General features: G+C 49.4%; 1 protein-coding gene across 8 annotated transcripts in view; it reads left to right on the top strand.

Moving 5' to 3' along the window:
* Otof (otoferlin) overlaps nt 1-19,372 on the top strand; it is an 89,424-nt gene that overhangs the window by 42,482 nt on the left and 27,570 nt on the right. For all 8 annotated transcript variants that reach the window (XM_074049336.1, XM_074049335.1, XM_074049332.1 and 5 more), the window contains 4 exons: nt 9,822-9,895; nt 11,266-11,392; nt 11,822-11,876; nt 17,634-17,765. In XM_074049336.1, coding sequence (XP_073905437.1) covers nt 9,822-9,895; nt 11,266-11,392; nt 11,822-11,876; nt 17,634-17,765 — 388 coding nt within the window. The remainder of the gene's footprint in view (nt 1-9,821; nt 9,896-11,265; nt 11,393-11,821; nt 11,877-17,633; nt 17,766-19,372) is intronic.

Raw genomic sequence — 19,372 nt, 5'->3', positions numbered from 1 at the left:
TATAGGAGGGGGCTGGGATGTCAGTGGGAGGGATGGGGCCGTGTGGCCTGGATAAAGCAAAATTAGGAGCTTAGTTCTGGGACCTCCCTAGAGTCCTAACCCAAGAACATGGAGTTCAGAGGGCCCCTCCCACCCTCCCTCACAGCAGGCCCAGCATTCCCACACCTCTCCCTACCTCCATGGGCCTCCCCAAGGCAAGAGCGGGACGTGTTCCATTCCATTCTGGGAAATGGGAATTGAGCAAGGATGACAGTCATGGCCAGAGCTCCCTCATCTTCAGATGCCATCACCCTGGTTAGAAGAGCGTGTGAGGGTGTGCACTGTTTCCCTGGGGCTACCAGCTCAGACCTGAGAGCATCTTGGGAATGGATGTGGTCACCACCCCTCTCCTCCAGACCTGGCCTTGCAGCCAGCAGGACCCCAGCCCCCACTCTGGCCTCTGCCCATTAACCCTCTACTCCCACAGTTGCATCTCTCCTGGGCCTGGTCTATCACATGGACCTTTTACTTTCCCAGTCTCTACAAAATACTCCCAGGAGACGGTAAGGTACAATGGAGAGCACAGGGCTCAAATCTCAACTCTGCATGGCCCCACCTTCCCATCTGTAAGATGGCTCACCCATGCCCACAGGAGAGTTAGGATGAGTGGAGGTAATACATGTGAGACACCCCCAGGGTGCCTGAGATGTGGTAGGCACTTAGGGTTCATTTCTCTCCTCTTCGGACTCCATGTCACCTTACCCCAACTGTCTCTACACCTGACCTTTTGGCTCAGGTGGAATTGCTAAGTCCTTTCTCAGCTCTGACACCCCATCCCATGCCAAGAGCTTGTCAAATGCTGCCACACAGGAGGTCCAGCCACCCTGGGCAGGAGGGAGGTCTCCCTCACTCACCCCCACCTCTCCAGGCAGGGAAGGAATGGATTACTAACCTCATAAACACTCTGCTCTCAGATACACAGAGTTGGGGAATTTAAGGCCCTGGCACGTCAGCATACATCTGCCCTAATCTCTGGAGAGTCTTCAGCCCTGAACACACGCACACACGCACACATGCACACGTCCATGTGTTTGTACACCAGGGAGCTGCACACGCCACTGGATGCTGGGCTATGCTGCTGATGCTGTCTCTAGGAGCCACACTTTAGAAAGGACAAAGAAAGGAGCTTGATCTTTAACCTTGCAGTTGAACTCTAGAGCTGTGGGTCTTTCCGCCAGATTCTTTCATTCTGCGACTTTCTCCCCTTCTCATCTTCGCTACCTGGCCTAACCCCCCAACACTCCATTTTCTTGCCCCCACATCTTCCTGCTGCCTAGTCCCCTCTCTCATGTCTCTGCCTGGGTCTCACTCAGGGGTAGGTAGTGACAGGGCCACTCTTCTTATCCTATTTAAGAACATTCTTCTACTCCAGTGGAGTCCTGTGGAAGACAAGGACCTCCCTCTTGTGCCTAGAGCAGAGGGCAGCTGGGCGTGTGCATGGAGAGGGCTCTGAGAGACTGGTACATGAGTATGTGCTAAGGGGTGTACCTGGGCATAGTACACCCTGCCTCGTCCTCACCCCCAAATGCTGCTTCATTAATTTCCACAGCCCCCAGAGAACTACAAAATCCTTTCCTGCCTCCCTTCACCAGGCTGGGTTCCAGAACTGCAATGACACTGCAGAGGAGCCAGTGTCACCTGGCCACGCCAGGATTTGGGGGTGAAGTGGGACCCAGGAGACCCCTTATCCAACCCAGATGCTGCACCTGAATTGGGACCCCCAACCCAGAGCTAAGGCCCAAATTGAGGTTGCTGTGAAGCATCTGGGTCCCAGAAAGCCCTAGAGTTCCAGCCAGCTGCCACATTGCTCCTCCGGCCCCATGACTGCTTTTAACAGTGCAAGGAATGATGGCGATAGATGAGGAATAGGACGTACAGCCAGGCAGGGACACCAACAACTCAGTGTGAACTCTAGGAAAGCTTCCCAGGAGGTCCTGACAGCGTAGGACAATGCAGATGCAGTGTAGGTAGAACGTAAAGTCATTGCTCACTGAGCAACTGAAGGCAGCCTGAGCCTCCACAACCACATTTGGAAAATAAGATAAGAAGGATGTCCACTTCATGCGAGGGACAGATTAACTGTGGCAGGACCTGATAAGGGTCTAAGCACAGGGCCTGGTAGTTATTATTGGTAGTGGCAGTAACAGCGGTTGTAGTAAAAATCACGAGTATTCTTTCTTCATAGAAAGACACAACCTTTTCCCTTCTCCACTCTCAGATAGCGTGGGCCTAGAATGCGTGAGGAGGGGTCAGAGCAGAAGTCCCCACTGGGGACTTCAGAGCAAAGCCCAAAGAGAAAGAGAAAAGGTCTCGCAGTTAACCATTCAGTACACCAATTACACCTTCCTGCCCATCTGGGCCCACTTCCAGGTGATGCCCTCCCCTTCTGTTCCTCTATTGCAAGATTATCAGATTTGTCAGAGTCACTAAGTTCTTTAAAAAACAAAAATAAAACCCTTCCCCCAGATCCTGGATTGACCATTCATAGAAATAATAGTTCTTGAGGGACCAGTGAATCTCCTACTGAGCCTCAGTTTCCCAATGGCTCACTGTTAGCCTCTACTCCACTGAAACAAGCTCCAGCAGTCCTAGGGAGTCCTATGGGAGCCCATGACAGACCAGCTCATACCCCCTGCCCCAGACCAGCCTGACCGTGCCAGAGCAGGGTAGCTGAGACAGTCTCTTCTCTGCTTTGAGCTGTTCTCCACTCAGTGGTCTCAGCCGATTTCAGCAGCCAGAGACCCGGCTAATATAGACTCCTTTGAATTACAAATGGACCCTCATCCTGACATAAAGGTTTGCAGGCTGAAATTGTACTTCAGCTATGCCTTTGGGGTACGGCATCAAGTCTACCCGAGCAAGGTCTGTGCCAGGATAGTATGTGAGGAGAGAAAAAAGTTGGTTATGGTTGTTCACTTTCTTCTCTTCATCCTCATTGCCACGGCCCTGGGGAGTCATTGAAAGAACATTCCAAAAGGGTTGCTGGAAGTTTCCCTAAAGAAAAATGGGCACACTGTCCTTCCCCTACTCTGAACCCTGTTGTAGTAGCTGGCTTTCTCCCCACATTGGGAGCTCCACTGCCTAGCAGCATTCCAACCCTCTCCCTTCTCAAAGCAGGCTCAGTTCAGTTTCCCTGGAGGCCCCCTGAGCCTGGAGCTCCCCACCCTTTGGTAGGAGCTGGAGGATGAGTTGGAGAAGGAGTAGGCCCAGGGGAACTTGAGCCCACTTTCTGGAATCACCAGGCCTCCTCCTAGAGTGGAGCAGATCAGCTGAGCCTGGGGCCATGGGACCCCTGCCCAACAGACTTAGGCTTACTATAGCGGAGGCTGGGAGTGGGGGGGTCTGTGGAACAGGGAGGCCCCTGGGGAGCGTGGGAGTCAGTAGGGCCAGGGGCTGCAAGAGTTTGTGGACCGCACCCTCTCACTCGCACTCCCTCGTCTCCTCATTTCTCCCCCCACTCAGCAAAGGCAGAGAGAAGACCAAGGGAGGCAGAGATGGCGAGCACAAGTAGGTGTCCCAGGCCAGGCAGAGCTGGTGGGTGCCAGCTCCTCACACAGGGCTGCAGACGGTAGGCCGGGTCGTCTGTGAGGGCTCAGCAGCGGGTTGTCCTGGTGGAGAAGCAGGGTCCTGCGGGGCAAGGGAGGTCTTTCCACTGAACCATGGGGTGGTAGGTCAGGGATGGGTAAAGTAGGGGTTAGCAGGTGACTGGGCCTTCTGGCTTTCCACTCTCAGTTCTTGGGAGTGACTCTCCTTCCTTTCAGTGTCCTGTTCCTCTCCATTGTTCTGTTCAGCTGCCCTACCCCTGTGGGTCAGGCCTCTAAGCTTCACTGTGAGGGAGGGACTAAAGACCAAGAGTGGGAGGCACAAAAAGCCAATGGATAGGCAGTCTCGGCAGGGATAGGAAGTTGGACGTACCGTCCTGGAGACCCAAGAAGGATAGGTTCTGGGCATTGTGTGGCTGCCGGGTAAGGCTGGAGCATGAAGACCCAGAGATCTAAGGAGAGATGACTACTCTCTGGTGGCCTTCACAATCTCCCATTCCCCAAAAGGCTTCCTAGAGGACAGAGACATCAGGGCTATCTAAGAGAGGAGAGGAAGAGGGGATGCCTGATGGGAAGGGGTGGCCACAATGGGCTGGCAAAACTGGTGGCCTAAGGTTGTGATAGGCTCATGCCACCCCCAAGTACATTGTCATTTGGAGACAGTAGTTTCATAGGGAACTTCACAGGACTTCAGTAGCTGGCGATAACCACTACAGAGGGGGACTCTAGTCAATCCCAGATTTTTTACAGATGACAAATGAGTCGCAGAGAATAGGGACAGAGTTGGACAAAAACACAGGGAATCTGACTTCCATTCACAGCTCACAATGACCCCAGGAAAGTGAAAGACCTGACTATACTCTAAAGTCAATCAATTCTCCAAACACAATAATGCGAGAACTAGAGGTATGGCTCAGGCAGCAGAGCACCTGCCTAACAAGCACAGAGCCCCGAGTTCAAACCCCAGTACTGCCAAAAAAAATCACACACACACACACCACACACACACACACACTGAAACACCAATGAGAGCTGAAAAGTCAGGAAACTGAGCACCAGAGATGCTAAGAGATTTACTCAAAACTGTGGCCCCAACACATTAAAAATAACTTCATTCGAGGATATAGTGGGAACACCATGATCAGTACAGTGGTCTGAACTGATTGGCCCCAGGCCTGGGCAGTCTGTGTACATTAAGATGCTAGGAATCTTACAACCTCATTCATTGCTTTACCAAAAGCACACTGACTTTCAATCATGCTTGTTACATGCGTCACACCGTGACAGAGGTTATGGACCGTGTAGGGAGAGCTCCACACAGAGACCTAGGGATGGACAAGTTCACAAGTAAGGGCTAGAAGTCTCAGCAGAGAGTGTGGTAAGGCTTGGAGAGAAAAGCAAGGAGCTAAATCCTGGGGCAAGTGGGAGATGGTGATGCCAAGCTGGGAAAAGAACTTGAGAATCCAGATTTCTTTATGGGTCCTTAGGTGTCGAAGGTTTATATATGAGGCACAATCCACCTATCCACCCCAGGCTCTCTGTCCAATGCTCAAAGGGTCTTCATGATATCCAGCTCCCTAGTCTGTAGGACCCCCAGGATTCACAATGACTGATCCCTGTGACTGGCTACACAGTGTAAGCACATAGTAGGTCCAAAATACATTCTGGCTCCTTGGCAGTACTCCATCCTAAGCTCTTGCTATCTCACATTAACATGTGAGTAAAGTAAGCTAGCATGTATTCGTACATTAATGTGTAGAGAAATAGAACTACTGAAAGATCAGGGAAATGGGATTTCTGAAAAGAGATTAAGCAAATTAAAACTCTTTAGCCTGAGAAGAGAAAGCTGTGGGAACAGCTTGCAATTTCTAAAAGGCAATGGTGCTACAAAACTGATTGATTTCTATCTCCACTGAGGAGAGATCAATGGAAATAGATACAAGTTGTAGTGGGGAAAACAAGATTCAACTCATGAAAGTATGTGGAACCCTAGGATAGGTTGCTTTGGGGAGATGGGAAATATATCCATGATGCTGTTTGCTTGAGTTTTGCAAAAGATTAGTTCACCAGCAAGAACTGCAGAGCCAGCTTCCCTGGCCCTCCTGGGTTGGGGTGATCTTAAGGATCTCCCAAGCCCCCTTGTACAACAGAAACACATGTACAAACAGGCCATCTTAGACACAGAGTGGTCCTTGTATAAGGTCAATATGAGCTAGGAATGTTGCTTAGTAGTAGAGTGCCTGCATGCCTGTGCAAGGCCCAGGGTTCGATGCCCAGCACCACAAAAAGAAAAAAAAGAAAAAAAAGGCAATCCATCCTATTCATGTATAGGAAACTATTTGAAGCTAACTGATACTCAATACATTTTCAGAGAACCTGCAGCTATGAAATTATCTGTACTTAGAACATGGAAAATAAAAGAAATAAGTCCATGAAGGGGCCTGTAGATATATGCCCCCAAGTTTTGAAAATCTGGCTGTTTTAAACAATGCAGAGAAGTTCCATAGACCCTGCTTCTCTCAGGAGTTTATGTATCCCAATTACCTGAGGCCTGAGTGGATGAGCTTGACAGTTCCAGCTGAAGCCACTCATGGGGCAGAAGCCCTGGGCAGTGAGTGGGCACAACCTGCAGTCACACCCTTCTAAGTCACAGCTTCCAGAGTAATGCTGAAGCACTCAGGCCACTGGATTTCATTTGGAGAATGTTCCCAGGTCATAATGATTACCCAGCTCTTCCCTAGGACTCTATGTGCATCACACAGCCACTGTGACATCCTTCTAAATCTGAGCTGTGGGATGAGGAAAGAAGTCATCAGATCCGTAAATGAAAACAGTTTACAATGAACGCGATCGTTGTAAACTCTCTTTAGTTCTCTGAACAGAACTAGGTGTATCATTCTGAGCGTGGTGAATCCAGCCACAGGAGACAAATGTGATTCTAAATGTTCCAGGGTCCAAAGAGTCCACCCATTCCTATTTCTCAAGCTTAATGTGCCCGCAAACAAGGAGCCGCTCGGTTGTAAAGTAGATTTGCACCCAGTTGTTATTGGCTTTTCTTTGTCTGCTATCTTTAGTGATGGTAGAACCCATCTAGACGCAATGCAGAAATCGAGTTTTTTAAAGGTTTAGTACAACAGAAACCTAATCAACAAATTGCATTTTTTGAACTCTTAAGTTTTTAATGCAAGTGGATAATCTTCAAAATTCCCTGATTAATTAATATTTATTTTTTAAATTCTCCTTTACCCTTTGCGGAGAGCAGCCGGCACACTGCTTTCTAAGAATTAGTGTGCAGGAAGGGCTTTCCCTATGGTGATTCCTGATGAGAATCTTACAAGGGTAGTGATGACATCATGCTCTGTTGCCATGGGGCAGGTGAACTACACAGCAAGCGTAGGAGAAACCGACAGAGACACGGAGCCTACAGTAAGAAACCTGGAAATGATGTCCATTGCTACACTTCTCCACTTTTTTCATCAAGGATGCACACATTATTTTGAGATATTCCCCGGCACACAGGAGCACAGCCAGTGAGCCTGTTTGCTTCGAATAGTTAAATGCCGGGTTGAAAAGGAGGCATTTCTCCTTCAAATTGCGTCAGGGTGCAGGAAAGATGGTTGGATAAGTATAGTTTTTAAAAGTCTCAATCTTTACTTCCAAATCTGTTTGTTTTAAGGAATAAAATGACTTTTAGTTCGAGGGCCATAACCCAAAGCTGCCCCCAGACCTAAGTGGGTAGGAATGTGGAAAAAGCAGCTGCCTGGGAATGCCTCTGGGACTAGCCAGCCCAGGATGCTGAGCCAGACTTCTCCAGGAAGGACTTCTTCTGTCCCATGCATCATGTGGATCTGCCACCTCAGAGTACTTCTCCAGGGAATGGGAGGACTCTGTGGCTGGAGCAGGCTGCCATGGTGATTACATTGTGTAGATAACACATGAAGTGGGGCTGGGACTCGAGGAAGGGCCCAGCTCAGGAGTGGCCAAAAAGAGATTGTACAAAGGCAAACAATGGGCCCTCCAGGAGACTCCTGGGTAATTCAGGAGAGAAGTAGTGGAATGGTGAGGCTGGACAGAAAGGAATCCAAACGCTGAGCCAGGGGAGACATGCAAGAGCTTACAATACCCATGTTTCCTGAGACTTGACCGTTATAGGTGTTAGAGTACAGCTGGACCCTTGCCTTTAAGGCCACCAGCTGGAAAGAAAGGCCACAGGATGCTTCCAGGTAAACCAGGCAGGATGGCCCCTTTCTCACCACCACATGACTCTTTCTAATGAGTTCATTGATCTGCTGAATGTTATGTCACCAGCAACTTAACATTTATTGCAGTCTCTTCCCAAATGTATTGGTGCTGGGGTTATCTTTGAATGAGCACCTTCACAGGTGATGTCCCAATCTGCAAAGGCTGCTGGCACATGGACTATAGACACACCTACAATCTCAGACCTTGCAGCCTTTTCGCCAAAGTTCCCAGTGGTCAGGAGATATTCCCACCCACAAAACAGTCCAACAGTATTGAGGGAATGCAGCCAGGACGGAGTAGATATACCACAGGCTAAGAAACCATGGAGGACACAGTGTTTTGTCCTCTCTGAACCTTAGTTTTCCCATTGGTTGAATGAGGAGAAATACATGTCTCTCACAGGATCACTAGGAAGATGAAATGAGCAAATCTGGAAAAGTTTGGCCCACAATAGTTGCTCAAGAAAAATTATGTGATCTCCTTTGGCCATTTTATATATGTTTTATATGTATGTGTATACAATTTATCTCTCCTCGATATTTTAAAAAATAATTCAGCTTTCATTTTGTAGAGCCCTTTTCTTTTTCTTTCTTCAAATGTTACTCACCAGACAGTGTGACACTGGAGAGGCAGCCACACACTAGTTTCTTCCTATCCTTTTAGGAAACCCATGAACATGCCAGTGAGCTGGCACCCAGAAAAAGGGGTGGTCCTTGACTCTCCCTCCCTGGGATACAGACAAGCCTTGCCTATATCTGAACAGAAAACAAAGCCCTAAGTTTAAGATGGTGCCAGGTTTGGGGGATGAAATTGGCTTCCCAATCCCAATCCCAGGTTGAGGGACTTGAGGATTCTAGACCATCTTTACATGGACAGAAAATTTTCCCCCAACCTCACATTATACAGCATAAAGAGCAGGATCCTGGAGGTCTTAGAAACCATCATCGAGGGTGTACAGGGAGGTGCAGACTCAAAGTCAGTGGGCTCTGCTGTAAGCAAGTAAGGCATGGGCCTACAGGATGACAGCCACACCCAGGAGGAGGAGAATGGGAAGTGGAGGGAGTCAGGTATCCCACTCATGCAATATGGATGGGGTAATGGAATACCGCATCTCACCCTCTACCGATCCTACTCCTGGTCCTTCCTGACTCCAGGGACCTCAGGCTCAGCTGCAGGGACATCCCTGAAGGGCAGTGAGGACCTTGCCCCTGTCCCTCAGCCCCCCTGACTTCAAGGCCCTTCACCTGGGGCACAAGGTCACACCAGACCAGAGGAAGAGGTAGGAACCATGGAGTCTAACATAAGTTCCAGGTGGGGGCAGGAAGAAGGGAGATAGAAAGGCAGGGGGAGGAGACAGGCAGAGGGGGCAAAAGACAGGATCAGAGGTAGATGGGAAAGGGCTGAATTCCAGAGCACAGACAGGGTGGAGGAAGGCAGGCAGGCCTGTGCACCAGGACAATCTGAGAGCTGCAAGGCTGGTTTCAACCTCTCCCACCCTCAGCCTCTGCACCCTGCCTGCCCTTGTGATGCTGTCTTCACGAGTCTGGCCTTCTTTTCTACCAGCTGAGGCGGGGTGAAGGGACAAGAAGCATGAAGTTGGGGACCTTGCAGAGATCAGAGCTCTGAGAAGACTGACTAGAAGGGGACAGGGGAGGAGAACAGGAATCGGGCTGAAAAGTCTAAGACCCAGAAGCGCTCCAGCTAAGGCCTCCTCCCAGCTCCAGGCCACCTTCAAATTGGCCGGGGGGGGGGGGGGGGGGGGGCATTCGCATATGAGGGGGTGCCAAAGAGGAAGTGGTGGGGTTTCCCTCTGCCCTACTTCCTTTGTGGTCCCCGATTTGGAAAGTTAGAACTCCAGTGTATCTTGGGATCAGTAGATAAGGGCCGTGGTGTCCATTTCCCTTCCTCTATGCGTCCCCTGGGTTTGGCTCTTGTGTGTTGGGGTGTTTTCCTGGTTGTCCCGCTCTCTCCATCTCACGCTGGCGGCCCCTCTCACAGAGCCGGGAGGAGCGTGTTCTCCGCCATGAAGCTCGGCAAGAACCGGCCCCACAAGGAGGAGCCCCTAAGACAAGGTAGGACTGGTGGCCCTGCCCACGGCTCAGTGCGGCCCCTTGCAGCCACTTCTACCAACGTGACCACCGTCGAACTCCGCCCAGGTCCACACAGGCTCCCCTGGGATTGGTCAGCCAGAGCCACCTGGGCGGAGCATGGTCTCCCATTGGCTGGCCAAGGAGCCGGGTCTTGCCCGGGTCCTCCAGGGAGGGGCGCCCCTGAGGCAGCGCGTGAACAGTTAGTTGGGTGGACAGCTTGTCCTTCGGTCTGGAAATGGGAGATCCCTCTGCGAGATGGGCCTGTCTAGAAAGGTTCTCCTGACCCCATTATTCTCTATCCTTTACTCTTTCTAATAATCCCAAAGATTTTTAGAAACGGGAATAGCAACAAACATGGTTTAGCTGATTCCCTCTTTTTGGGGGAGCAACCAAATGCCAGAAGTGCTTGCACAGTGGAAGAATGCAAGGCCCTGCCCTGCCTGTCCCTGACCCTCTCATCAGGCTGCAGGCCCTGGGAGCTCTGGACAGAGGTCAAGCTAGGCCTGGGAGGGAGGCTGCACTGGGCCTCCCTCAGGGAGTAACCAGCTGGGGAGGGGCCACAACAGCTGTTTAAGAGGAGCCAGGAGAACAGGTGGAAGGCAAGGGAGGATTAGGGTAGAGAGTGGAGCTGTGTGTAGGCCATCTTCCCCCATCACAGGCCCACCATCAGGGCTCCCAGCAGCCCTGTGGGCCCGTTGGTCCCCAGAATCTCTCCTTATCTTTTTATCGCATGCCAACTCCAGCCAGTAGATTGAGAATAGAGCTGCGGGCTGAGTCCCAAACCCATCATCTCTGAGTGACTTTTCATAATCATTTCTTCATCTCCTGTGGGTATTAACACATCAGTACAGGGCTAAGTCCGAATTCCATCTGCTATTTTACATGGATAAGTTACTTCTTAAGCCTCAGTTTTCCTATCTAGTACCCAAGAATACTGCCTATGTTGACAGGTCTTAGGCATGTGGACTAGAGTTGTGTGTGCAAAGTGCCTGGCACCTTGCACAGAGCATACTAGCCACTCCATTAAAGATGTCTGTTGTTAGGAGAAATATGTAAGCAAGGATTCTTTATTTCCTACCTTCTTCCACAAAGGATATTCAGTAATTTTAGTAAATAGTGTTTAATAAAAGAGCTGCCTTCAGCTACAATAAACAAGTAAGACCAGACATAGTATCAATTAAAATAAAACCAAGGTTAGATAGAAAACAATGCAAATATATAGGCCATAATATTCTAAGCATATGTTACCAAGTAAACGTCAGATTTGAGTCTGCACTTCCTGGGTACCAAAGTAAAAGGGGAAATAGTCCCTATCCCCCCATCCACCCACCTAACCTACCCTTCTTCCTCAGACGAACCAGCGGTGCTGGAGATGGAGGACCTTGATCACCTGACCATTCGACTGGGGGATGGGCTGGATCCGGACTCTGTGTCCCTAGCCTCTGTCACTGCTCTCACCACCAATGTCTCCAACAAGCGGTGAGTGGACAGGAGCCCGACTGCCTCCACCCTGCAGGCAAGACCATCTTGCCAGGTTTGGAATTTGGGTGGTGAAAGATCAGGCCCATGGGCAGTTTCTTCCTAGCCCTGTCCCTTTCTTCTTTTCCTTGGTTATCCCTCTCACCTCTCCCTGCAGAGGCAGAGCACAGCAGGTCACTGCACACCTCCAGGCCTAGGGAAAGCACATAGCTGCTCAGCTGCATTTGAACCTGTTGACTCCATTACCTCCACCTTTGGTTAGTCCTCTCCATTGGGACAGAACAGCTGGTTGCCATTCTGTTTGAATGTCCTCGAGTGTCTGTAGACCATGATTCTGTCCCTCTGTCTGTCTGCAAGGTCTAAACACTGCTACTGCCCTCCTCCCCACAGCCCTTCACCCCAAGTCTGACAGTACATTCTCCTCCTCAGATCTAAACCAGACATCAAGATGGAACCAAGTGCTGGACGGCCCATGGACTACCAGGTAAGTGAACACCTGCAGGTCTCCTACCTTACAGACTCTGCTGTGGTGAGGGATTCCAGTCAGGTATGCATTATAGAACCCACAGAGGCAGAAATGTGGGGATCAGAGCAAACCATAATCTGAATATAAGTTCCCAAATTAAGCTTGTCCCTGGGAGACATTCATAGAAGTATCAAAGTGGAGAGGCACCAAACTTAAGGAAAGCCTTGAGAGCTCTGCCAAAGCCCTTCCAGAATTTGGCACCCAGCACTGGGCATCATAAAGTAGGAGGGGCCTGAAAAAAACATAATGAGTCCAAAGAGAGGGACAGGTGTAGTGGATCATGCCTGTAATCCCAGCTACTTAGGAGACAGAGGTAGAAGGATCAAGATTCAAGGCAGGTCTCAGTGAAGACCTATCTAAAAAGCAAACTAAAGCAAAAAGGACCAGGGGCTTGACTCAAATGGTAGAGCACTTGCTTGTCTAGCAAGTTTGAGGCTGAATTCAATCTGTAGTACCAGAGAGAGAAAGAGAGAGACCAAGGAGAAGCACGCACACATGACACAATATTTGCATAGTTAAAATATGACCCCTCAATCATACATACACACACACCACAATATTCATACAGTTAAAATATGACCCCTTGAGGAAGGTTACTTGGGGCGTGTTTTTAAATTGTTGTTCACATTATCCTAATGTTGAAAATATCTTTAGACAGAAACTTGGCTGATTTTTTTTCTTCTTTTTGCTTCTCTGTATTTTCTGAGATTAACAACGTTTTTGCTTGTATGTTTCCAAAACTGGAGACAAAAAGGCTGCAAGAGGGAAGGGCTTACAGCTAGACAGTTGTGAATGTGGCCACAGTGCAGGAAAGACAGAGGTGGGTGTGACCGGTGGCTTGGGACAGGAGCACACTAGTCTCAGCTTTGCAGAGCCAGACCCTCAATCTTGCCAGCTCTCCCAGAGTTGACCAGAGCCTCAGACACAGAGTTACACTAACACGATTCACAAGAGACTGGTGAGGCAAGCTAGAAGCACCTAGCTCTTATTTACACAATTGAAGCTGGGGACTGGAGTGGGGTGGGGGGAATCTCTCAGAAAGAGCTCAGGGACCCTCCATTGCTCCAGAGCTTCCCCTGAGGGACTAACAAAACTCAGGTATAGGTCAGAAGACTAAATGGGTGCTCCTAACATTGAGCAAGTATGCTGGCTGGGTGATGGGGGGAGGGGGACACAGACTTCAGGAGACCCCAGCTGCTGTCACTGCACTTCTTGCCCTGGGGCTGTTCTGTGTGGGTCCTGGCACCAGATTGGTAGCAGAGCTTTATTTTTGATGCCCGTGCACACCGCCCCTTCTTTATGGACATCTCCCCGCCTCACCTCCACAGGTGATAGATAATGTAAGGGACGAGACCACTCCTTTCTGAGTGGAGAGTACATCCGGCTGTTTTTTTCCAAGGCTTTGCCTTGTCTCCCTAATCTTGCTTCAGTTTGTTTTCATCCCCTCAGGTACTTGAAAAATAACCCCAAGTATTGTCACATGTCCCCAACTCTGTGGTTAGAGACACCCTCAAGCCTTTGGGCTCCTTGGAAGTTTGGGACTGTTCCCTTAGCTTCTCTGGCAAAACACAAACACAGGGTATCACAAGGCTTCTAAGGGCTTTTCCGGGGCACTGGGACCAGGCGTTTGCTTCTGTGTGCTGAGAACAGGCAAAATCCAAAGAACAAAGACGCCCAACTCAGATACCATTTCACAGGCCTATGCCACAAAGGCACAACAAAAATGGAATCGTTAATTTATGTTTTTGAAGGTTTGTTATATGCCAGGCACTGTGCCAGGAGCTACAGACATGTCCATTTGTGTTAATGGAATTCTTACCCCACCCAAGTACAGGCGCTGCAGCATTTTATAGGTAAGAATTGAGGCCAAGGAAGTTAAGGAGCCAGCCCCAGGTCACCATTAGTCAAGGCTGAAGCCAGGGTTCTGACCCCAGGGTCAAAATGACAGTAGTCAGAGCCACTGCTTCTCTGTCACCCAGTCTCTGAACAGTTGCTCCTTTCTGGTTCCTCATTCATTTTAGCTTCCTTCCAGGAACTTTTATTAACCAAACCAGACATTTTCCCTTAAAGACTTTTAAACCATGAGGAGTGAATAAAACAGCTGTTGCATTTAGCCTGGCAGCACAGTAATTCCTAAAAGGTTCATTCATACCTCAACTCTCTGTAGAGAAAGAGGGGATGCAAATGTGAAATATTTTTACTTCAAATAAACACAATACATAAAACAATAGAACCAGAAGAACTTGACTTTGAGGAGTTAAAAGACCTCAGAAGGCACATGCAGGTGGTGAGAGGAGAGGGATCCCGAGGATCAGAACCATCCTGAAGGTTGGATACACTGGAGGAGGTCTGGAGGGGAATCGGCCACAGTACCCATGCCCTTGGATAATTAAACTGACTATAGCACATAACCTTATTGGCATCTCAAAGATGACAAGCCATTGTCACCTCCCTGTAATGTCCAGTTACCTCACCAGAGTGAGCCATGCTTAGCACTGGGCAGATGTATTCTCGGTGGGTCATGAGTCTTTCGTCTCTTCCCTACCCTCTCCTCCTTGCATCAAGACTCAACGTTGTCAAATTCAGACACCTCTCCAGTTTTCACCCCATTTCATCTCCTTGCCACTGACCTGAGGCTCCAGCCTCAGCTGCATCATTTCTCCTGCTTCCTCCTGTCTCCCTTCCTACACTCCATTCTCCATGTCACCACTGGAGTGATTTTCTAAAAATCTGGTCGTGTCACATCTCTGGACCCTGGAGATGAGGGAGGAAAGGATGTTGCAGAATGGTGACACCCACTGTCATCCCCCAACGCGGGTCCCCCAGGGACAGAGGAGTAGCATTATTCTTTGCAATGGTTGCATGGAACAGAACCCCTTAGAGACTCTGACCCTCAACTCAGAAGGAGATAGTGAACAGTCAGTAACCAAAGGACTCAGCTAGTCAGGTGGTCCCAGTTGTGGCTCCCCTTCTCCCTCATCTTCTGCTCTGGAAAATTGAGTTTGAAGTTGAAATTTCTGTGCTTTCTTATTTTCTTAACATGCTGCTAATGGGGGAAAGAATCGTCTGTTCCCTCCCACAGAATACTGAAGCATAGCCAGTATTTTTCTTACTATTGTAAGTGCTGTATTTCTCCCTGTAAAGCCCAGGCAGGGGCTGGGAGGCTGCAGGAGTGGCGTTCCCCTCCCTCCACCACCATGTCCCATGCCCCATGCTCCACAGGCCTTTCTCCTGTACTCCCAGGCTTCCCCTGGGGCCGCCCTGCAGCCAGCAAAGTGCACCCTCTGGGTCTTCTCACCTCTTAGCTCCTTTGAACCCTCTGCTGCCCTCCTCATTCCACCCCCTACCTCCAGTGTCAGAGTATTGCTGTCTACACTCCATAGAGCTAGGTGGAAATTTCAGAATCCTGAGCCAGGAGAGGGGGAAAAGGGCCATCACTGGGCCACGCCTCAGGATGGAAAACATCAAGCCAGCCAGCCCTTTGGCATGGGGAAGGTCAATCTCAGGCTTGTATACCTGTGTATATGCTAAACTATGTCTGTCTACTTCTCAGTCCTGAGTTACAGAAAGCCTTTATTGATAGAGGACAGGGCTCAGGGGGCATTGGGGGGGAAATAGAATTTTTTTAAACCTTGGCATAAAAAGGTTCATGGGAGTTAAAATTCTATAAACTACTGTGCAGAGAATATTCTGGAAGGACTTCTAGTGTCTGTTTACTCTCTTCACAGGAAACTTGTCACAGCTAAGTTAATTAGCCCTATTTCCTTTGTAGCTCCCTGAAGAAACAGTGATTATTGAAACTCTTTGAAGCATGATTTCAAAGCTTTCACCTCAGCCCCTTTGGCACTTCAAGCTCCAAATAGAAATGCTTGCTTTCCTCGTTCTCAAGTGTGGCTTCAACGCATAAATATTCGGTTTTCCGTTTCTATGCTTTCGTGACAGTGTTCTCATTGGCCAAAGGATTTCTATTTTCTTAAGATCATTACTTCTGATGTGTGGGTCTTTCTTGGCATTCAGAATATTTATAAGATCTTGATGGATATGATGAATGGTAATTTTAGCAATGATTCTTTTTTTATAAGAAGGGAAAATAGAAGTTGCATCAAAGCATAGCAACTGAAATACCAAATCTTCAAGATGAGAAGCAAAGAGCTATCCTCACGGTGCCATTAGTGGGAAAGGCTGATACTAGCAGAGGGAAGGCTTTTGTTACAAGTTCAAGAGTGCTGTGGAATCATCCTAAGCATGTCCCCAACCCGTCCTGCTTCAGACACTGACGGCTGCCTGAAGGCACATTCTACTTGAGAGGCACTTGCAATGATGGCTTCCCACTGTTCGCGATGCCTTTTGACCCATGTTAGCTCATTTCTCCCCTCACATAACCTTACAGGTGACTCTGCTGGTAGCTGAGAAAATTACAGCTCAGTGAATCTGCATGGTTCTGTGCACGTACATCTGGCAGGTGGTGCAGGGCTCAGGGCCAAGCCCAGCAACCCAAGTGTGTATTTCTTTCTATTTTACCATGGGGACCCTAAAGGGAACTGACTCCTCCAAATTCAAACTAAGAACTAATGGCTTGAAATGAAGAGTAGTAGTGTCATCAGAAATTATGAAAAACACACACATCTATCTAGATAGGTAGGTAGATAGATAGATACATAGATAGAATACAGATATACATTCTATATAAAATTTATAAGTCAGTAAGCATTTATAGAAAGTTCCAGGAGGGTAAGGAGTTTGTTTCAATCCCACATGCACCTGGCCCCAGCAGGTATCCCCTAAAAAACTATTGAATAAATGGACAACTGAAAAAGGGCTTCCTAGTACAGAAGTAAGATTCCAGGGAGCTGGAGGCCACTTAAAGGGCACAGAAGAACATGCAACATCACCAGGCCAGAAAAGGCAGCTCAGTGGGTGCCAAAGCCTCACTGGCTATTCAAATAAAGAAATTAAACCAAAGGAGAGGGGTGAGAATATGCAAAGGGGACCAAATTCCAGAAACACAAGGAAATATTAGAACTCTGCAGGCTTAAATGAGATATCTTGGAGAAGAAATTAATGTAAGTTAATGAAGACTTAAAAAGTTTAATTCCTAGGTACAAAAAACTGGTGAGGTGGGCCTTGGGGCCCTCCCAAGACAGAGTTCCTTTGTGCTTGGGAGAACTCAGAGTCCTGGAATCGCCTGAGGACCTTAAGAAAACTTATGCTGAGTATACCTGTAATCCCAGCTCCTTGGGAGGCAGAGGCAGAAGGATTGGGAGTTTGAGGCCAGCCTGGGCAAAACAAAAACAAAAGGGTTGGGGGTGTGGCTTCAGTAGTAGGGTGCTTGTCTAGCATTCCAAAGGCCCTGGGTTCAATCTCCAGTACCACAAAAAAAGAAAAGTGATGTTGGCCCATCCCCCAGGTTGGACCAGATTGGTCAGTCAGGAGTGTGCCTGAGTACCAGGGTTTGTAAACGCAGCTTCCCTCAGGGAATTCTAGTAAATGCTGATTTTGAAGTTACCAGCCCACACCCTTCTATCAACATGGACAGAATGAGCCAGGATCACCCAGCAAATACAAGCCATGGCTACCGTGGAGCCCAGGATATAACTCTGAGTCTGACTGGCTCCCTGCACCCTCCAATCCTGCTGCTGGACCCCAGGAACCAGCAGGATGAGGTTCCTAGGCTCACACACCTCTCCAAGCAGCTTCCCCTTCTCCTGTTCTCAGGTCAGCGTCACGGTGATCGAGGCTCGGCAGCTGGTGGGCTTGAACATGGACCCTGTTGTTTGCGTGGAGGTGGGAGATGACAAGAAGTACACATCCATGAAGGAGTCCACTAACTGCCCCTACTACAATGAGGTCAGTGGCCCTGTGGCACTAGGTAGGAAATGGGCCTACTGAAACATAGCAGGAGGCTGGACCCCAGCCTTACCCAGGCCAACAGGAGCAGCTGGGAGTTAGAAAACATAGAGGGCTACCAGCTGGGTAACCTTGACTCACCCACTTACAAGCCCAGCACACAAGCGTGCATTCTCACACATTCTGGACCCCTATCCTGAATCCCAGCCTGACTCTGCTCCAGCCAAGGGTTGCCCATTAAGATGAACACAACCTCAAGGCTATATTCCCCCACAGTGCTGTGAACAAACCCCACATCCCACAAGGCCTAGCCACAGGTGCTTTCCAGGCCTGAGCCCTGGGAACTCCACCCCTTCCCTTGGTGGCACGACACCATTACCAAGCCCTCCTATGTGCCAGGCACTCTCCCATGCAGTAGGTGGATTAACACTGTCTGAGGCTGTCACTGTTATCCCATTGCTTACAGGGGTACGTGAAGGCTCCTGGAGGAGGACCTTGCTAGTTGGGTGCTCACTCTTTCCTCTTAGCTGCCTCCATGGTCTCCTGAACCCCTGTGGAGCTTCCCTCAATAGCATTGGCCTTGACTTTGGGTGTAAGAGAAAATATGCCTGAAACCCACTCCATTCTTTCTTGCTATTTGAGGCTTTGTAGAGAGTGAGGGACCTCTGAGACTTCCCAGTTCAGTCCCCCATCTTCCAGAGGAGGGGACTGGGACCTCAGGATGGGAAGGGCCTTCCCACCATCTAGAGCACTGTCAATGAGCAGAGCCCAGACCACCTCCAGCCCGGAGTCCTGGCTGCTACCTGCAACACAGCATCTAGACTCTTGGGCTCGAGATGGGACCCACTGTGGTCAGTTCAGGGGAGAGCTGCCAGACCTCCCTCTGATATCTGAGCATGCATGAGGCTACCCAGATGTTCTGGATGGGACATCCAGTGCTGATCTGGCACAAGTGACACATCCATGTCTTGTGTCCAGAAGTGTGGGGAGGACCAAGGGTGCTCTTGGGTAGCCATGGGACCTCCAGCTGTGCACCTGTAAGAAGACAATCTTATCACACTCTGCCCTCAGTCCAAGCCTGACCAAACTCATATGTGACCACAGATTGATCCCATTCTCCCAGCTGGTGTCCCTTAGCTTCCAGGACAGTACATCACTGCTCAGGGTCCCCCGCCACCACCCACAGCCACCGTGGAGTCGGGACATTCAGGCTGGACAACTCTGACCTGATTTCAGAACACATCCCTGACTAGAAAAGTTTCTGGCCTAGATAAGGTGGCTATGGAAACAGGTCCCTGTGACCCTCCCTAGTTATTTGATAGTGGTGAAGGGCCACATTCGGCCTACTTGAGGGCTCACCTTGCACCAGGCCCACTCACCTCATGTTTCATTCATGCTTCCTCCTTCCAAGGTACAAAGCAGCCTCCTGGCTCTGTGTCTTCCCAGCAAACTCCTAGTCATCCTGCAGGGCCCTTTCCCTGCCCTCTCTGGGTTAGAGGTCAGCATTATTTCTCTGCGTGGGCAATAACAGTAACATCAGTCTTTCATGTCTCTGTCACCCTGGTGGATGGAAGGCTTTGGGTTTCTTGCAACTCTCTGACCAAATT

Source organism: Castor canadensis, chromosome 12, assembly GCF_047511655.1.
Source record: "Castor canadensis chromosome 12, mCasCan1.hap1v2, whole genome shotgun sequence".
Lineage (NCBI taxonomy): Eukaryota > Metazoa > Chordata > Mammalia > Rodentia > Castoridae > Castor > Castor canadensis.
The sequence above is the reverse complement of the archived record's forward strand: the minus strand, read 5'-3'. Positions and strand labels throughout refer to the sequence as shown.